At 44.2% G+C, this 17,732-nt stretch overlaps 1 protein-coding gene across 2 annotated transcripts in view; it reads right to left on the bottom strand.

Annotated features, from left to right (window-relative positions):
- Nucleotides 1-17,732, bottom strand: part of TROAP (trophinin associated protein) — a 530,766-nt gene that overhangs the window by 280,910 nt on the left and 232,124 nt on the right. For both annotated transcript variants that reach the window (XM_069653825.1, XM_069653826.1), the window contains exons 10-13: nt 7,549-7,631; nt 7,197-7,375; nt 6,977-7,070; nt 6,445-6,569 (exon numbers count right to left, since the gene is read on the bottom strand). In XM_069653825.1, the coding sequence (XP_069509926.1) occupies nt 6,445-6,569; nt 6,977-7,070; nt 7,197-7,375; nt 7,549-7,631 (481 nt within the window). The remainder of the gene's footprint in view (nt 1-6,444; nt 6,570-6,976; nt 7,071-7,196; nt 7,376-7,548; nt 7,632-17,732) is intronic.

The raw sequence follows: 17,732 nt of genomic DNA, 5'->3' as shown, positions 1-17,732 counted from the left end.
GATGCTGCCCAGACTGCCAAGAGGTTTCCCTAAAGCTGGTTTGTCAATATAGTGTGGCCTGGGACAAATTGTGGCCACATCTGCCTGGAAACTAGTACAGTACTGGGCCAGACGCTGGGTGGCTCCAGAGCTTGGGAAATATCGGGAAGCTTATATCGATCTAGTCAATTATCCTGCAGGGTGCTCCCTTCATTGGGTGGCCCATGTTAGGCAACAATTAGATATGGTGGGTTTTGGAGATATGTGGCGAAATCTGCAGATGTCAGAAAGTTTAAATAAAAAACAAAATAAAAATGCTGGCTAACATCCAAGAACAACTTATTGGTTCCTGCTTGTCTGAAGTCTGGGCTGGCCTACTTCTGTGTGAAAACTGGGCAAGGCCTCGAGAGATATCTGGATATAAATTACACCACCTATGCAGGTTGCTTATTTTTGGAATTTAGATGCACTGTACTAAAGGTTTCATCCTTCTCTTACAGAAGGAAAACCGATTGTTCTGAAATCTGTCCCATGTGTGGTACAGATGTCAAGACAGTGGACCACTTTTTGTGGTTCTCTCCCCGCCTCCTTGACTTGAGAAACCTGTACTTTATTCCATTGTTCAAGAAGGCTCATGTTAGTAATGTAACTGAAGCTGTGAAACTATGTAAGTGCAATTTGTTAATGATATTTACTTTGTTAAGTTCTTTATCGTGCATGGCTTTGTGGGAAAATTGCAATGAACTTATTTTTAATGTTTCTCAATATTTTTTAATGTTTAATTTCTTTTATTATCTTAGTATTAATGCTTATTAATCTTTTTATAATGGAAATTGATGTGTATTTGTTGTATGTGCTGAAGGCAAATGTGTTGAATAAAGCAATGTACAACAACAATGTCCAGCTCTAGAGACAGAGGGGAGCAGGAGGGCAGATGAGAACTATCCAAAATGGCATACAGGCCTTTTATAACCATGGCCCACACCTTTGTGCCCAAAACAGCCCCAGGTGTCCTCAAAGAGAACAGCTAATGCAAACCTTCTGCCAATTACCCGTCACAGGTACAAGCACTTAATAGGAATACCAAACATGAGGAGGGAACACAGTATAAACGCACACAGTCCGTGTGGGTTGCAGGAAGCTTGTGCTTGGAGAAGGCTAGAAACTGGAGAGCGTTGAAAGAAGCAGAGACTGAAGAGGAAAATTAACTGGAGAACAAAGGAGAGAAAGATGGGCTGGAGGTGGTGAGAAGCGAGGAGGGGAGGGGAAAAATGAATGGTGGCAGGAGAAGAGCATAATACCAGAACAGAGTAGAAGTCAAAAAGAGGCGACAGCAAGGTCGCAAGAGGTGGTGAGACCCCAGGAGAAGAAGGTGGCAACATCCAAAACGTACAGCAACATGGAACATCTGGGGTGAGACTAAGAACATCAAGAAGGTGAAGGAAAGCCAGACAATCAAATGGTTACGAGAGGCTAGGACAAGAGAGTTGACAGACTTAGCTAAAAAGAATAAGCAGGTTTCCAGCAGACATGGTCAACCCTAGGCTAGACCAGCATGGACAGCTCCCCATTACCATAACATGAGCATTGTAGGTGAACTTTGTAGCACATAACATTGGGCCCATAGGAAATCACTGGGTGCCACTTGGGCATAACCACAACTTGTGGCCAACTGCCTTCAGTTTGACAGCCCCCTTTCACCATATCAGCAGGCTTTCTTTTTTAGGTTTAGCACACTAGTCAACATTTGAATTTGACATGCTCTAAATCCCTGCCATGATGAGGCTGCAAACCGAACCCTACAGTACTTTTATGAACCCTTTGTGCATTCTGAAAGTCTCTACCCCTAAAGACTCCATCTTATAAGGCTACTTCTAGCATACAGCATAACCATTCCGTTCTGTCCTTTTCCCGCTTTATGAAGGTCAGACATAGAAGAAAAAAAAAATCTGTCTTTCAGTCGATTTTGTGCCGTCCTCAAAAAGCAGAAAAAGGACAGGCCCATGGGTTTTTTTTTCTTTTTTTAATTCGGGTTCGACCCTCTGACTGCTGCCACAGACGTCAAGATCCACCGTGGCCACGCCCCGCCTCCACAAGCCAGCCACACCCCACACAAAGTATGTGGTGGGACACCAGGTGGAGCTGAGGCCGATCATATGGACCAACTCGACTAAATGTCACCAACCAATACCTCCATCATTATAGATGACAGGACGACAGCCACGCCAGACAAGAACACACGTGCTGCCAAGCAACTGGATCAGACACACACCAACCCACACAAAGAAATTACTCAGTGCTATGACTTAGAGGACTGTGCACACACAGACATGCATCGTTATTTTCCACATAGGCCAACTACCGCACCGCTGAAACGCAAGACGCCAGAAGAGCTCGTGTACATGCTTGCAGACGCTTCATGCTACAAAAACCCTGAAGATGACACCCTCTAGATGGACTAATGTAGAAGAACCCAGTTTGCACCTCGTGACCCTCACCTTATGGACTGTATGCCGCCACCCATAGCTAGGACAAGGTAGGCTGCAAACCAAAGTCCCCAAGCCTGCAGCAGCTCAGACAGAGCTACAAGGTGCTGATCATGCAGAACAACCCTGACGGGAGCCCTACAGCCAAGGCTGCGAAGTTGCAATCAACATACCGCGCTCTTGGCGCCAAGGTTACACCTGCCACTGCTTAAGAGTTCTCGGAGCAGAAATACAAATCAAATCCCGGTAATTCTGCCTCAGCCACGGTCTCTCAACATGTGACCAGGCCGACCTGATACGATGCCAAGCTCCAAGGACTAGAGAAGCTCTGGGGTCTAACGTCTGGGACCCAGGCTGCAACAACGAAGTAACAAGTTGGACACCGGCGGCGATGGGAAAGGAGCGCACCAACAGCCAGTAGTAAGACCTGTCCGCCACCGACACAGTCGCACATTGTTGCCAGCACCAGGTAAATCGCGAGCTGGGAACGACGATGGTCCCAGGCTTGGGGGCTCTCGGATGAACCAATTAAACCACGAGGGGCTAACCACTGGCGACACCATAACACAACCAATCACTAACTCTCTTCATGTAACTATTTTCATGTAACAATTCTTAGGGACGATCCAAGCATACCACCTGACCCCTTCTATACCAATAATATTTCCTTCTATCTGATCTATACTGACCCTATCACTCGGGGAATCAACCCGTGGTAGCGTTAGGTTTGGGGGTAAGTTTTCCCAAGTGACGCACATTATGGCGTCACCCGGATAGAAAAAGGGCCTGCAAGCCCAGTTCCAATGAGACGTTCCTGGGTACCTAGCTCCAAGAACCTGTCTTTTTCTATGCAATAAACAGCAGTAACTCTTTGCTCGAGTGCCTCATATTCCATCTGGGACACGGGAGGAGTTGGGGCCTCCCCACCTCCAGAGGTCCGCAGACGGCCCCGTCGACCTCCGGGAAATTACCCCAACAGCTACCCTCGTACTTTTCGCCCAGCCCCCCTCTTGGGAGTAAAACCTTGAATTCACAGATTTGCTTACCCCTTGGAGAGTCAGGCAATGTATGTTTGGGAGAATTTTCATTTTTGTGCTAAAATCCTCCCACCTTAGAGACCCCCAGCTCTTTTGCTGGGCTTAGGACTTTTTAATTTTAACCCTGGAGTGAGTGACACCTTTTTCTCACTCATGTGTTTTTATCCGATTTGGATTTTGTGTTTTCACTGTTTTTGGGGTCTGACAAACTCCAGAGACATCTGCTTTTTGTATGGTGACACACAGCACCATACAGTGCAGTGTCACTGAGAAATCCTTTAGATTTCTCCTAAGGTTTAAATACCTTTTCTTGGTGAACTACAGTTTCCAAGAAGAGTAAAGTGAAATTAACTTCACTTAACTTTTCTCTTTGTGGGTCCAGCACACACCATCCTATGTGGAGTGCAGGGGGGTTATTTAGTAGCCCCTTATCCTACATTATCATGTAACATTTTATGTTACCCTCACTACTTTAAATGGCTAGTGGCAGTGGTTTACTTTTTCCCTACCATTGTGCTTTTCTATCGCAGGCTGAACCCTGAAGCTGCAGTACAGCACCCATTGGTGACTATTTTATCAAAATGGCCCCCGGTCTTCTTTATTTCACCATTTTCTGTTTGTGAGGTCTTTCTTGGGGTTTACTCTGTGCGTTGAGACAGGTTTGAGCCCTTTGTCTTGCCTTGGGCGGGCTTCAGACCTGAAGCCCTCCCCTGGCTCCAGTGTGTTTGGAAGGACAGGATGTGAGGGAGGGTCCCGAAACTCCCCTGTCCATTGTCTCTAGGAATGCCTGAATGAAACTAGCTCCGAATGGCTGGCTGTGCTTTCAGGACAGCCTAGACTGTGCGGTTGACAGTCTAGACTGTGCATGAATGGGACAAACCTGCTTAAAAGGCAAGGGTTTTGGAACTGCAGGCAAAGTCATCCACTGGGAGAAACGACCGACAAAGAAACCGTGAACGAAGCTTTGAATTGCCTGGTGAAGCCCTGAGGCTCTGCTGACCTACTTTTTCACCTTGACAGAGGAGCTACGGACGGAACGACTTTGGGTTAGTGGGGCCGACTAACCCTCAGACGAACGCCACTGAACCAACATCCAGACTTGCTGTGCTTCTCCGTTGCTGTGGGAGCCCAATGCCAGGTGTCAAGTGTTCGAAGTAGAGTGCAACATCTGCTGTGGAACGAATCTGGCTAGAAGCTCCAGGAGCCTCCTAAGGACCCTCCAGATCCAGAGTCCCCTCACCAGCGTGCAGGACCGAAGTAGTAAGGAAAGCCTGACCAGTGTCGGAGATCCGAATCAGTGCAGTTTGCTAAGCGCTGAAACCATAAAGTGCTGCTGAATCTAAAAGAGCCTGTAGCTGCCGACGACGTCTGAAGTACCCTCCAGACGTCCTCCCTCTTGTCCCCATGACTGAGGCTCAAGAACCAGGGTCTGCACCGCTGTAGCAAGACGGAATCCAGCTGAACCACTCTTCTTCTAACCAGAGGTACTTTTTAGGCTTGGGAACTTCCCTTATTGCCTTTAGCCACGCTTTTCTCACTGGGCAATTGCATTGGCTTACCTTTTTGGAGTTCATTTCAACTCTCTTCTTACAGGCTTAACAGCTTGTGACCCTACAAGTGATTTTTCTGAACTCTCTAAACTTTGAGCAAGATTTTTGTCCAAGTACATCAGATCTGTAGGCTGTGACCAAATTACTTTGGCTGTCCTGGCTCCTAAAGGCACTCTTCTAAATCCATTGACGTTTATACTGTTTGTCCCTCACAGGTGGCAGCTTGCTGTATACTGGTACTGCTGGGAAAGGCTTATCTAGACTTCATTGGAGAATTCAGCTGTCCTCACAATTGCTGAGAAATTGTTCGAACCTTTTTACTTCCCTAACCCTTTCCTTTCTGCAACTTCAAGTCTACAAGAGTATATCAGTGTGATATATAGATGCAAAAACTTTTCTTGTGATTGAAGTCACCTCAGGGTGCAAGAGTAGTGTATGAAGCCTATCCAAAGATTATCCACTGGCTTTATTAGACTCTGAAAAGTGTATTTGAAGTGTTACAACAAATTGCCTTTTTAAAGAATGCTTATTCAAAACGGACGTTAAATAACTATTTATACCTGAAACCTTGAGTGTAAATGTTACTTGGCTACTTGTATGTGCGGATTTCATTTGTACAGCTCTACAGCTCACATTTACCCCTCTTGATATAGACCCGACTGCTCAGTCACACTACCAACTTGTGTAGTACAGATCTATACCAAAAGGCGGGTTACCTAATACCAAGCAGATAAGTGTTGTGTAGTTTCACACAGTGTGACCGCACCAATTCTTACCCAACAACGCAGAAGCAAGTCCTTTAACCAAAGGGGTTTGAAGTCTTCCGGACCCGTAAACCTAGGGTCGAGAAAATAATAACGGTGCCACCAAGAATGAGCCTTGTGCGCCTACAGAATACATGGAAGCTCTTCACTGCAAACGCGAGCCAGCACACATCTCCAGAGAGCAGCAAAACTTCACTAGTCTAACTGCTATATGCCTCAAACAAGCAGACATGATCAGTTATTGGACAGCAAGACATTAAAACAAATGAGCAAGCAAACATTTCCAGGGGGTCAACATCCCTAGTCTACCTGGGATTGTGAAATCCAGACAATCATCCAGGACAGATCGCCCATCCCAATACGGCTTACCACCTTTTTATAGTAGTAATACGCTAGCCTCTGGATGATTGGGGCTCTGAATAAATAAAAATAGAAAAATGTCTGTCTTTGAAACCATCATGTCCTCTGCAAACTCACATCCTTCAGCACCAACCCCCTAACCTTTTCTGAACTGCATCCATTGGTTTACCCAAATTAAATTAAGGGATAGACTCTGAACTCGGCTGGATGAAGGTTCTGAGCTCAAATGATGGGAGGCTTATATTGACATCTCATGTGAAATACAAACCGAGGCTAAAGGGTTCCTATCTGGTACCCTCCTGGCAGATCCAAAAGGAGAGGGAACGACAGCATCAGGGAGCAGAACTGCACCATGGTGGGGGGTCTGATTTGGTGTGCGGCCCATCTCAGTATCTGTGAAAGAACAAAGGATGCATGTAGAGCTTGTTCAAACTGTATAAAATCACAACAGAGGACTATAACATTCACAGTGAGGGCTATAGTGGGAACTGATCAAAACACGAGTGGGCCACAAACCAACCATAGCTGAACAACTGCCACCCACAACAAGGAGCATGTGACTCTGGCAGGCTTTGTGTTAAAGTCAGTCTGTTTGCTTTTATAAAATTCTCAAAAGTAGCCACATAGTCTACATTAGCGTCTAATTGGTTTATGAGGAGAGCTCCACAATTCCCAAATCCACTTATCTGCCAACCATTACCCGGAATCCCATGTGCAAAAGCAGAGATCTTGCATGTCTTTTAAGATCACTTATTTCTGATGGTGTGACAAAAGGGGTGATTTAAAGAGAAGTCCATTACCCAGAATTCCAAGGCTAGGAATACAGGATGCGCGGCCAGAATCAACCCTCGGGGCAAAGCTGGCACGCGGACCGTAAACTGACCCTGTGCCAACCTACAAGAAGAAAATAAAATTAAAGGTTACTACTGAAAGGCAAGAAACGAGCTATAATTATCCGGGACAAAAAGGAAAAAAGCATCCTATTGTGACCCATGTCATACAACTAATGAGGACACTCACCACGCCGCTGTTCGCCACTGCGTACATGGAAGCTACACCCTTTCCCCTCACTGGCACTCGCTTGGCCATGCTCAACTTTCCACCATTGCCAAAAGTGGTGGTGATCAGCCCGGTGTTGGAGAGGATGCTGGCTAAAGCCAAAGGGTCAGTGACAAAATCAGGTGAACCATTGTTGGCGTCTGGAAAAAAAAAAAGACACCATAGGAAGAAAGACCATCACAGTTTCATAATACCAGTGTCATATGCCTAAAACACCATTAGCCCACGAGTTCAACCGCAAACCAAAGCAGACCACACTCCGAGCTAGCCTGCATTAGGCCTCTTACATAACTACCAAATGTAAAAGTCTGACCTTTGTCCGCATCTCGAAAGGGCTTGCAGTCTGGTCCAGGCATGATGGGGTCAAGAACAGCAACAGGTTTCTCAGGAGGAGCCCTGCATGTTAAAAAGGAACATATTTTACTGCAGGGTAATGCAATAGAAAGCAGGGCATCTAACCTTGGTACCACACAGAACCTGGATTTTCACACCAAAAGGAAGCATACAAATGCAGCGGTCCAGTAGATTGCAACTGAAGCATCAGTAACTTATCCAGTTACAATTCAAGCTCCCTTGAGAACTTGAAATCAATCTACAGGACACAGCCATCTGTAAGTGATTTAACCATAGACCAAAAGGCACAAGCTAATTATTTTTTTAAGCAAACGCCCCCATGGGAAACACATCATTAAGTTTAATTCCAAGTAAATTCTCAAAAGGTTCAGGCTGGTCACTCTAATGGTCTCATTCAAAGATAAACTTACAAGTGTGTTTAACGATTACATTTCACGCTTGGTGTAAAACTCTAAGATTGGCAGAACAGACATTCGGAAGTGCGCTTTCCAAGTGTGCCGTTTGGCTGCCTTACCTATCGAAAGCTCCATCATTGGACTATTTAACTGCTGCCTTGTTTGACAAGGTCTGTTTGGCAGTAATTGGACTCCAAGCGGCTCCTTAACATTTGCTGGTATCCGAGTGCTGTTTCACCTTAATATAGCATTACTTCCTCATTTTGCAGCTTGTTTTTTCTGAAGCCCCTTCCCCTGGACCTGGACATTCTTAAACTGGGGCGCGCGGGCGCATTCAGAAGAACATGTTACTTACCCCGGTAACGTTCTTTCGACAATGTTCCCGCCATCTATTCCTTATCTTTGATATTTCCAATATCCAGCTCTGCTGCTTCAGACTTTTTTTAAAAAAATTTTTTAAAGGAGGTGCTGGGCGTCGATGCCTATCAACTCTGTATCCCTCGGAGGCCTCCGTCTCAATGTCTACGTCACCGAAGCTATACGTAGCACACGCAGCGCCTGTTGGCTTCAGTTCCGTTTTTACGATTGCAGGATTTTTCTTGTGTCCGACGGTTACTCCACCTAAGAGCATAAACTGTAACCGCAAGGAAAACTCGACTGCGGGGATAGGTTGGGAGGGGCGATAAGGAATACATGGGAGGAACATCCAGTTGAAAGAACATTACCAGGGGTAAGTAACTTGTTCCTCAAATGCATTGTGTCCTCCCACGTATTCCTTATCTTTGATAAACTCCCTAAGCAGTCAAAATAATTTTGAGGAGGGAGTAGAATTTAGAGACCTAAAATTTCACGGGCGTGTATGCACTGAATGCAACACTGATTAGACAAATACAGATTCCTGACCCGAAGAAAAGTCTAAACTATAATGTTTAGTGAATGTGCGTACAGACGACCATGTGGCAGCTGTACATATATCTCTTATTAGAACCCCTCTCTGTAAAGCAGAAGAAGTTGCCATGGCCCTGGTCGAATGAGCTCTCAGGTGTTCGAGGATCTTTCCCCGCCAGTTTGTAGCATTCCAATATTGCCAATGTAATCCATCTTTATAGAGTTTGTTTGGTAATAGTCAAACCCAATTTGTGACCCGAGTAGCCCACAAATAACTGGTCATCCTCCCTTAACCTTGTCTTTCTGATTTTGTAAAAGCTCAGTGCACGTCTAGGATCAAGCCTGTGAAGCCTTTCCTCTTCCTTCCCAGGATGTGGCGGAGGATAAAAAGATGGTAACATTATCCTCGGAGTGAGATGAAACTCAGACAATTTTAGGGAGAAAAGAGGTCTTCACTTTCAGTACCACTGTCTTTATAAAAGATAGCATAATGAGGTTTGCAGGATAAAGCCTGTAGCTCACTCACCTTTCGGGCAGATGCAATTGCTACTAAAAAAATAAAGTTTTTAGAGTTAGTAGTCTCAAAAGGACAGGAGTGCAATTGCTCAAAAGGAGCGCCCATCAAAAAGTTTAACACTAAGTTAAGATCCCAAAGTGGCACTTGAAAAGGGATTGGAGGGAAAACATTCATCAGTCCCTTTAAAAAAAAAAATTGTACTAATAGAGGTCTCAAAGCAAGAGAAGGCTGAGCGTCCTGATATCCGGATGGAGAACCTGATCCTCTTGCAAGAGAAGGTCCTCTTTGTGGAAGACGTATAAGAGGGCAGATTAACATGTCCAGAAGGTGTGGGCACCACATTCTCCTGGCCCAATCCAGGGCAACTAGGATCATGGATTACCTGAACTTTCTCAACCTCCTGATTATTTGAGGAATGACCGGGACTCGAGGAAATGCGTATAGGAGTAGAAATTCCCAGTCCACCACGAACTAGTCTCGTAGAGCTCCTCTTGGGGGAAATTCCCTTGAGCAGTACAGCGCGCACTTCCGGTTGGCACCGGTCGCGAACAGATCCACTTGAGAGGTTCCCCAAAGCGTGAAGATCTCTTGATGGACTTCCTGAGCTAGACTGTCCTCTGCCTGGTCGGAGCGTCCTCTGGTGTGTTATTCTCTCTGGCTAGATGAACTGCCGACAGAGATTCCTTCTTGTATTGCCCAGAACCAAAGTTGCATTGCCTCTCTGCACAGTGGTAGTGACCCTACACCACCTCTCTTGTTGAGGTAGTACATGGCCACTGTGTTGATCATTATCAGGACATTCTTTCCCCGAGCAGATGGCAGAAAAGCCTTCACCGCTGGTCTGATTGCTCTCAGCTCTAACAGGTTGATATGTAGTTTGAACTCTGATGGAGACCAACGACCGCTGATTGTCAGATCGTTGGTATGGGCTCCCCACCCCGTGAGTGAGGTGTCTGTCACTACTGTTATCTCCAGCCATGGTTGCCAAAATGGTTCTCCTTTGAAGATGTTCTCCCGACAGGCCCACCACTGAAGATCCAGTGAGACTCTGCCTGAGATTTGTAGGAGGTCTGACATCGTTCCGGAGAATTGTGACAATTGAGTTCTGAGAGCCCATTGGAGTGACCTCATTCTCAGGCGAGCCTCTGGCACCAGGAAGATGCAGGATGCCATGAGGCCGAGCAACCTCAGAAAATCGAAGGCTAGTAGACGTTGGGCATTCTGGAATTTGGTCAGCATCTGCAGAATGTCTTAAGCCCTCACCGCTGGTACGGAGGCTTTTCCCCAGGGATGCATCCAGGACTGCCCCAATGAATTGGAGTCTCTGTGATGGCATCATGTGGGACTTTAAGTTGAGGGAGAAGCCCAGTCTATGAACGGAGTGGCAGGTATAGCTGAGATGTTCCAAGGCCCATTCTGGGGAACTGGCCATGATCAGCCAATCGTCTACGTAAGGGTAAACGTGAATTCGCCCCCCTCTCCTGAGAATCGCTGCCACAAATGCCATAAGTTTGGTGAAAACCCCCAGGCGGAGGTCAGCCCAAATGGCAGAATTCTAAACTGATAATGAGAACTGCCAATGGCGAACCTCAGGTACTGTCTGTGCTTGTGATGGATCAGCACATGAAAGTAAGCATCCTGGAGGTCCAGTGATCCCATCCAATCCTGAAGCTGGAGGGCCTGAAGCATCTGAGAAAGGGTTACCAACTTGAGCTTGAAACTCTACTTTGCCGTCAACCTTTTGTTGACAGCTGGAACAGCCTCTGGTGCAGCCCAATTGGTAGCCACATGCCTTTGTAAGGCTTGATGGAAAGGCTCAATTGGGTCCTCTTGTGGTCCTCTGTCCAAGATAACAGTTAAATCGTCTTGCTCAAAGACTGGTGTTGTTCCATCTAATCCACTAGCTTCATGTAGGCATTCTTGTAAGTTTTTCCTTCTTGAATCCTCTGAAATTAACGTCTCAGGCACTGATGGTGTTCCATACTGCAAACCAAAAGGTCTGGATTCATCAGAAGATTCCTCTGCATCCTCAAAAATAGAGAAGGACTTGAAATAATCAGAGCGGGGCAAAGGAGTATATGTCTTTTCCAATGTAGTTGTCATATTTGTGGACAAGGGAGGCGAAATTGTCGAGACAGTCGACATCTTCGACAGTTTTCATATATGTGGCGTCGAGGAGGTAGACGCTCGAAGTGTAGATGGCTTCTCCAAAGATATCTGTGTCGATGGCGCAACTTTCGACCCTGATGGTGTCGAATCTTTCAGCGTCAATGACGTCGATGGCTCAGTCCTTGAGGGGACTTTCTCTCGACTCGAGAGATTTTTCGATCGCTCGCGAGGAGACTTACCTGCCGGGTCCGAAGACGCACAGCTTTTGTGCTTATGGGGTTTTTCGACCGGAGCATGGGTTTTGGGTGTAGTCGAGGGGGGCAAGGCTGCATTCTCGAACACCTTTAACATTCGTAATCTAAACTCTTCCCACTGGGCCGGTGAACTAGACTTAGTGGGGCAAACAACCCGTTCTTGTGAGGAACCTGGAGACGAGGAAGATGGCGATCTATGGCACCGTTTCGTTCAGTGTCTAGAGGACAAGTGGTGTGAACCACTTTGTGACCGGGGATTCTTTTTGTGAGGAGAAACTGTTCACGACTATTCCGAAGTCTCTTGCTTTTTTGACGGAGTTTAAGGGGATTTTTGGGTCCTAGCTGCTGCAAGCTTAACTCTATGCTCACTCAGGGCTTTGGCTATCATGAATAGGCAGTCCTCACACTAAGACGATGGATAAATCGACCCCAGACACCACAGGCAGATCCTGTCATGAACCGTCACAACCACAGTCACAGCATTTCTTGAAGCCCGATCTGGGAGTGGACGACGAAGACAAAGTCATTCTTCAGGTATTCTCGAAGAATTAAGAATTTATCAAAGTAGTATCGAGATATTCCTGTGAAGGAACAAAGCGTACCGAATCCGAAGCGTGGAAAAAAGGAACTGAAGCCAACGGGCTCTGCGCACACTACTTATACCTTCAGTGACGTTGTCATCGAGACGAAGGCATCGACGCACAGCGCCCCCTGCTGAAAAAATGTTTTCCGAAGCAGCATAGCTGATATTGGAAATATCAAAGATAAGCAATACATGGGAGGACACAATCCATTCATAGTGCCCTTTCTAAGTGTGCTGTTTGGCTGTTTGCTATGCAGCTGCCTGTGCATGGTGCACTGTGCCTTACCTTTTCTCCCATCTTTCAAGTTGTTTTGGAAAGTGGTTCCACTGAGGGAGCTAGTTGGGGGTCCAGTCGACTTGTGAATATTTCCTTTACGGTAGGGTAAGGAGGGCTGATGGTAATCTGCTAGCACGATTTACACAGGAGAATATGCTACCGCAATTTTGACTGTAGCATCCACAGTGTTTCTATCACACATGTCTATTTGCTTGGTTTATACTTGAGCACTGCTGCTCTGTCTGTTGTGTGGAATGCTGTTATTCCTATAAAGTCATCTTTCAACTCTTTTTTCCCCACTCAATGGAATGTGAATGCCTCTTAGGCTAACAACGTAACAGGTGTATATTTAGCATTTACTGTAGCACAGATTATAGAAGCATAAATCCTCCTACCGCAGCTTGGCTCTCACTAGTGGACTTGTTTGTATGGGAAGAGCCCATAGGACTGTAGTAGCTAAAGGTTTCCCCAGCCTGGTTCTCACACCCTGGCTTTAAGTAGATTTGCTACCACGTGAGCAATCATTTACAGTGGAATCCACAATCTTCCTCGTCTTTTAGTAGACACAGGAGTGTGGCAAGAGTGGGAATTTACCAAGCTATGTTCATAATCTGCTATAACCTGTAGGATTTCCTTGTTCATTTGTTGCTGGGTAATAATCAGCTAGGATTGGTTTTTTGTTTTCGATTTTCTTTAAAGTTAAACAGGAGCGTGAACAATCCAAAAATGTTTTGTTCATAGCCTGTAGGATCTATGTTATATTATCATCCACTGATTGTATGATATCTTTCAGCTCCGTTTACCATCTGACTCAAGTGCTTGTCAGCTTAATTCTCTGCTACCCATTTACCCAACGTGGAACGCCTCAGCGGTGTGTGCTTCGTTTGTGATCTTGGAATTACATTCAATGATCTTTTCTTTGTTTCCGACATACTTAGACTGCTGACCTGAACAAACGTTTCTGCTGCCAATTAGATTAGCAAACTATTGCAGTAAGAAGTCTGCACACATTTGAGGGGTCAATTTATCTGAGCAATTATTTTCGCTCAATCCGCTATTGGTTGGTCAATTTAGGGGTGGTAAGAGGACATCATTATGTACTCATGCACTGACCTTCTGAAACCTGCTACCGAATGCTGGCAAAAGTGTGGTTGACAAAAAGGTTCCTATGCTTACTCACTGAAGTGCAACTTGAGACTCTAGCTAACCTTTACAAGGGGATTCATTGTGTTAAGGTAGTTATTGTTCCCCACAGCACAGACATTTGGAGTACAAGTAAAACTACTTATTTAGTAAATCACGTCATCCTTAGTGACAGACTCTACAATCCTGTCTACCTCATCTTTTTATTTGGAAAAAAAAATACTTGTGCGTGTGTTAATAACGTCTATGCCCCTGAGGGTGTGATCTGCTCACATTGATGGTTGTTGGTCTCAAAAGTGGTAGGTGCCTCACTGAGACAGCAGCATCTAGAACTGCAAATATAAACAAACTACCCAAATTATTGAGCGTATCCAAAAAAATATGTGGGATCAAGGACATTGCTCAAAGAAAGCTCTGCTATCACCCATCAATCCCCCTAATTCTGATGAACGCGCAGTCATAATAGCTCCTCAATCAACTTCTCAGGAGCAGATACGTATAGATGTTCAAGCACAGATTCACTATCTTTCCTCTATCAAGACTGATCCACTTTCCTACTCACTACATGAAGTAAATGACTTAGATGAATTAGAGAAAAAGCCAGTCTAATGAAATTGGCACACCTACTGTATTGGCCGAGGATGATCCACTTGATAATGTTGGGAATGATGTAGTGTCTGATGTTTCTATGTTGGCCCCAGTTGTTATGGCAGAGCTTGGCAGACAAGTTAGACTTCCATTAGGCCCTCCTACACCGAGAGCTCTGCTACTTCGCTAAATAGATGAAATCTGTCTTTACAATAACAAACATTTTGTCTTCAGCCACGGTTGATCCCTCGTTCATTGCCTTGGTCAACAATCACGTCTCAGATTTACCTATAGCCAGTTCTCCTATCCAACAGTTTAATAACTTGCATCATGAATTTTATATTTGAAATCATGAAGTTGATTGAAAGGGCTGCTGCACGCTTTAAAAATGCTAATAAATAAATAATAAATGATGAGGGTGTATATCCCTCCAAAAAATAGTCTATACAATCCAACGTCCAAAGAGTCTCTCCTCCAGATTCACCTTCATCAAGTATTAATTTATCACAAGATCCAAATACTCCCGAAATGTATTCAATCCCAGTTCCGACAAGAATTTTAAATCGGTTAGATAAGGGTCATGATGTAACTCACTATGAGGTTTGGGAAATGAATGCAACTTTGTCAGAGATACTTGCCAAAAGGTATTAACTAGAGGGCTTTATCTTTGCAGAAGAGACCAGATTAAATGCAACACTTGAAATGAGACCCGAGACTCACCAGGTACGTTACATCTCTAGAACATGTCAAACTGATGATAGATACATATCCACTCAATCTTCCCAAACAACTGTTTCTCACTTCTCGCAAGTATACTCCAAACCGCTGAGAGAGAACATCAGGGGCTCCAATCACATCTCTGATGACGCTCTTCAACTCAATAGCAAGGTTATCTGGGAAACCGTAAATATTAATATGGCTACAATTGTTGAACTTGAATCAAATATAAAAGCATTGCAGGATTTAGCGGGGAATGATCATAGGTGCAGAATTCAGGTATCACAAACTGATGAAGGTTATAGGATATGATCCTAATGGTCCCAATAGTCCTCCTCCTCTGATTTGATGGAACAAATGGACAAAATAACTGACAGTAATTTGTCAAATAAATCTTCACTCGCACCAGTCATCCAAAGTTCTAGGACACCAGAGGCCTTCTTTTCTCGAAGAATTAAGGGTAAAGTGCTTAGCGCCAAGAAAAGAAGAGCAAATAGAAACAATCAAACCGATTTGTCTCTAAATATCTTAAAAATCAGCCCATGTGTAAAATAACAGGCCACAATTCCTCTGTTAAGAACTTATTTAACTTGGATGAGATCATAGATCTAAATCAGATAAATGAAGAAACCAAGAATCATTTACAAGAAAACTCAGATGCGACTACTAAAGAGTCCAAGCTTGATCTCACCACTAAACGGACACAAAAGAAAGCTGCAACTGGCAATTCACGCAACGCAGCAGAGACTGATTCTAATGCACAATTGTGCACGCAGCTAGTAGACTCAATGTATTTACCCCTTTGACTTCTTAGTGGGGGTAATGGCATGAAACAAAATAAGTTGTCCAATTTCTTCCCTCGCACAGGATAGAAAAAAGCATGTGGTATTCCTGTTTCCATAGGCATGTCTGTTTCCATTAATCCAAAATCAAACAGCAAAGAGAAATCGATTTCACATTGAAACACTAATACAAACATCGCAGTCGAATGGATTCCTCATTTAAATACTAACACAAAAGTCACTGAAAAAGAAAGTAGATTCCATAAGAGATATATCAAGTCAACCAGTAACTGTTCCCTCGGATGTGCCAAAACATAGTTCTTCGAATTCTCCCATCTTGAATATTCTCGGGTGGGAGAGTGACATTAAAATTAACGTAACAGAAAGAATTAATCAACCCTTTATTCTAAAAACATTCAATCAAATTCCATCTTTGAGGCTACTGAATTCTGATGGCAATGACTGGTGACCGTCTCTGAAGTACAATAATTGTATGATAAGTCAACTCCATTCACTCATCATTACTAAACTTATTTGGAAACAACGCACAGACCTTCTGCTACTGGGGCTTCAGCTTACTTTATTAAACTCCAAGGATGAAGCTCATGCGTTTGAGACTCATGATGAAGAAATTGTGGAAGTAAACGCAAACCAGTCAAATAATATCACCTCAACATCATCAAATAAAAATAAGTTCAACCAACTGTCATCCTTGGACAGTTCAGGACTGGTCAGGGGTTGAACCATTGATGGAGACCGTCTTATCAATCACAAAGGGGAATTCCCAGCCGTAGCATTGAAGTACTGAGGTTTAGATCATGGAATTCCTGCGGCTTCAAGAACTTGGTTCAACTCTCTCGAAGCAGTCAAATCCACGGTTATTTTAATATAGGAAACTATGAAGCTTCAACACTTCTATTTAAAAGGCTATACAACTTACATCTCTTTATCTAAAATAGGCCCGTTTGGTAGACCCTTTGGGGGGTTTGCGATTGCAGTTGACAATTTAAAAAGCGAATAGTCAGTTGATTAACCCTACAGGATGCTGGGGAACATCACGTTCTCATTATTCGTTTTTTTGGAATCCTATGAAGACAGTTTAATCTGCGATTATTAAAAAACTTGCTAATACACTTGAGGATGCCATCCACTGTAATCCCAATTACATGGTTGTCATTGCTGGCGACTTCAATTGTAATTGTGCAAGGGGGGCCACCTCTAACCAACTCCCTAGCACTTTTAAAATGTTATTCAGCTTCTGCTGTTAAAGGTTAAAGTTGGGACACTTTTCTCTCTGAATGGGATATAAACTTGGTGGAATTTGATGGAGAGGATGACATTTTTACTTGGCAAAGAGGGAATCAAAAATCTCATAGATTAGGTTTATGTTTGACACATAATAAACAGATGTGAAAAGGTGACAACACTTAATATGTGTTTAGGTGATCATTTGATCAATAAACTCAATGTTAAATACAGATCTTTGACACACGAAACCGTGCCCATTGTCTCTTTAGTAGAATTTGAGCGGTCTGGGTTGTCTCTTCAGTGGAACAACAAAGGTCATCATTTTCTCACTATACTTCGGAGACATCGTCTGATTATGGATGGAATTTATATTTGAGAGACAGGTCTTCAGCAAGCTGAGAATTGCATCAATAATACTGTTAGAAGCGTACTTAAACTCGCTAAATGTACCCAGAAATCAGTTTAAAAAAAAAGAAATCAGCAAGTGGGCCCATTTACATGGCACCACTCGATATGACCTCAGCATTTGATTGCGCCATTTGAGCTCTTATGGCAAGAAATGGCAACATATGGTACCTCTGCCACTCTAATTCAGTTAACTTCGATGTTACATCAAAACATTAGCTATCATGTACGGATTAA

This window comes from Ambystoma mexicanum, chromosome 3q (genome assembly GCF_040938575.1).
Source record: "Ambystoma mexicanum isolate Mex_15411 chromosome 3q, UKY_AmexF1_1, whole genome shotgun sequence".
Lineage (NCBI taxonomy): Eukaryota > Metazoa > Chordata > Amphibia > Caudata > Ambystomatidae > Ambystoma > Ambystoma mexicanum.
Note: the sequence above shows the minus strand (reverse complement) of the source record. Positions and strands in the feature narration are given on the sequence as shown.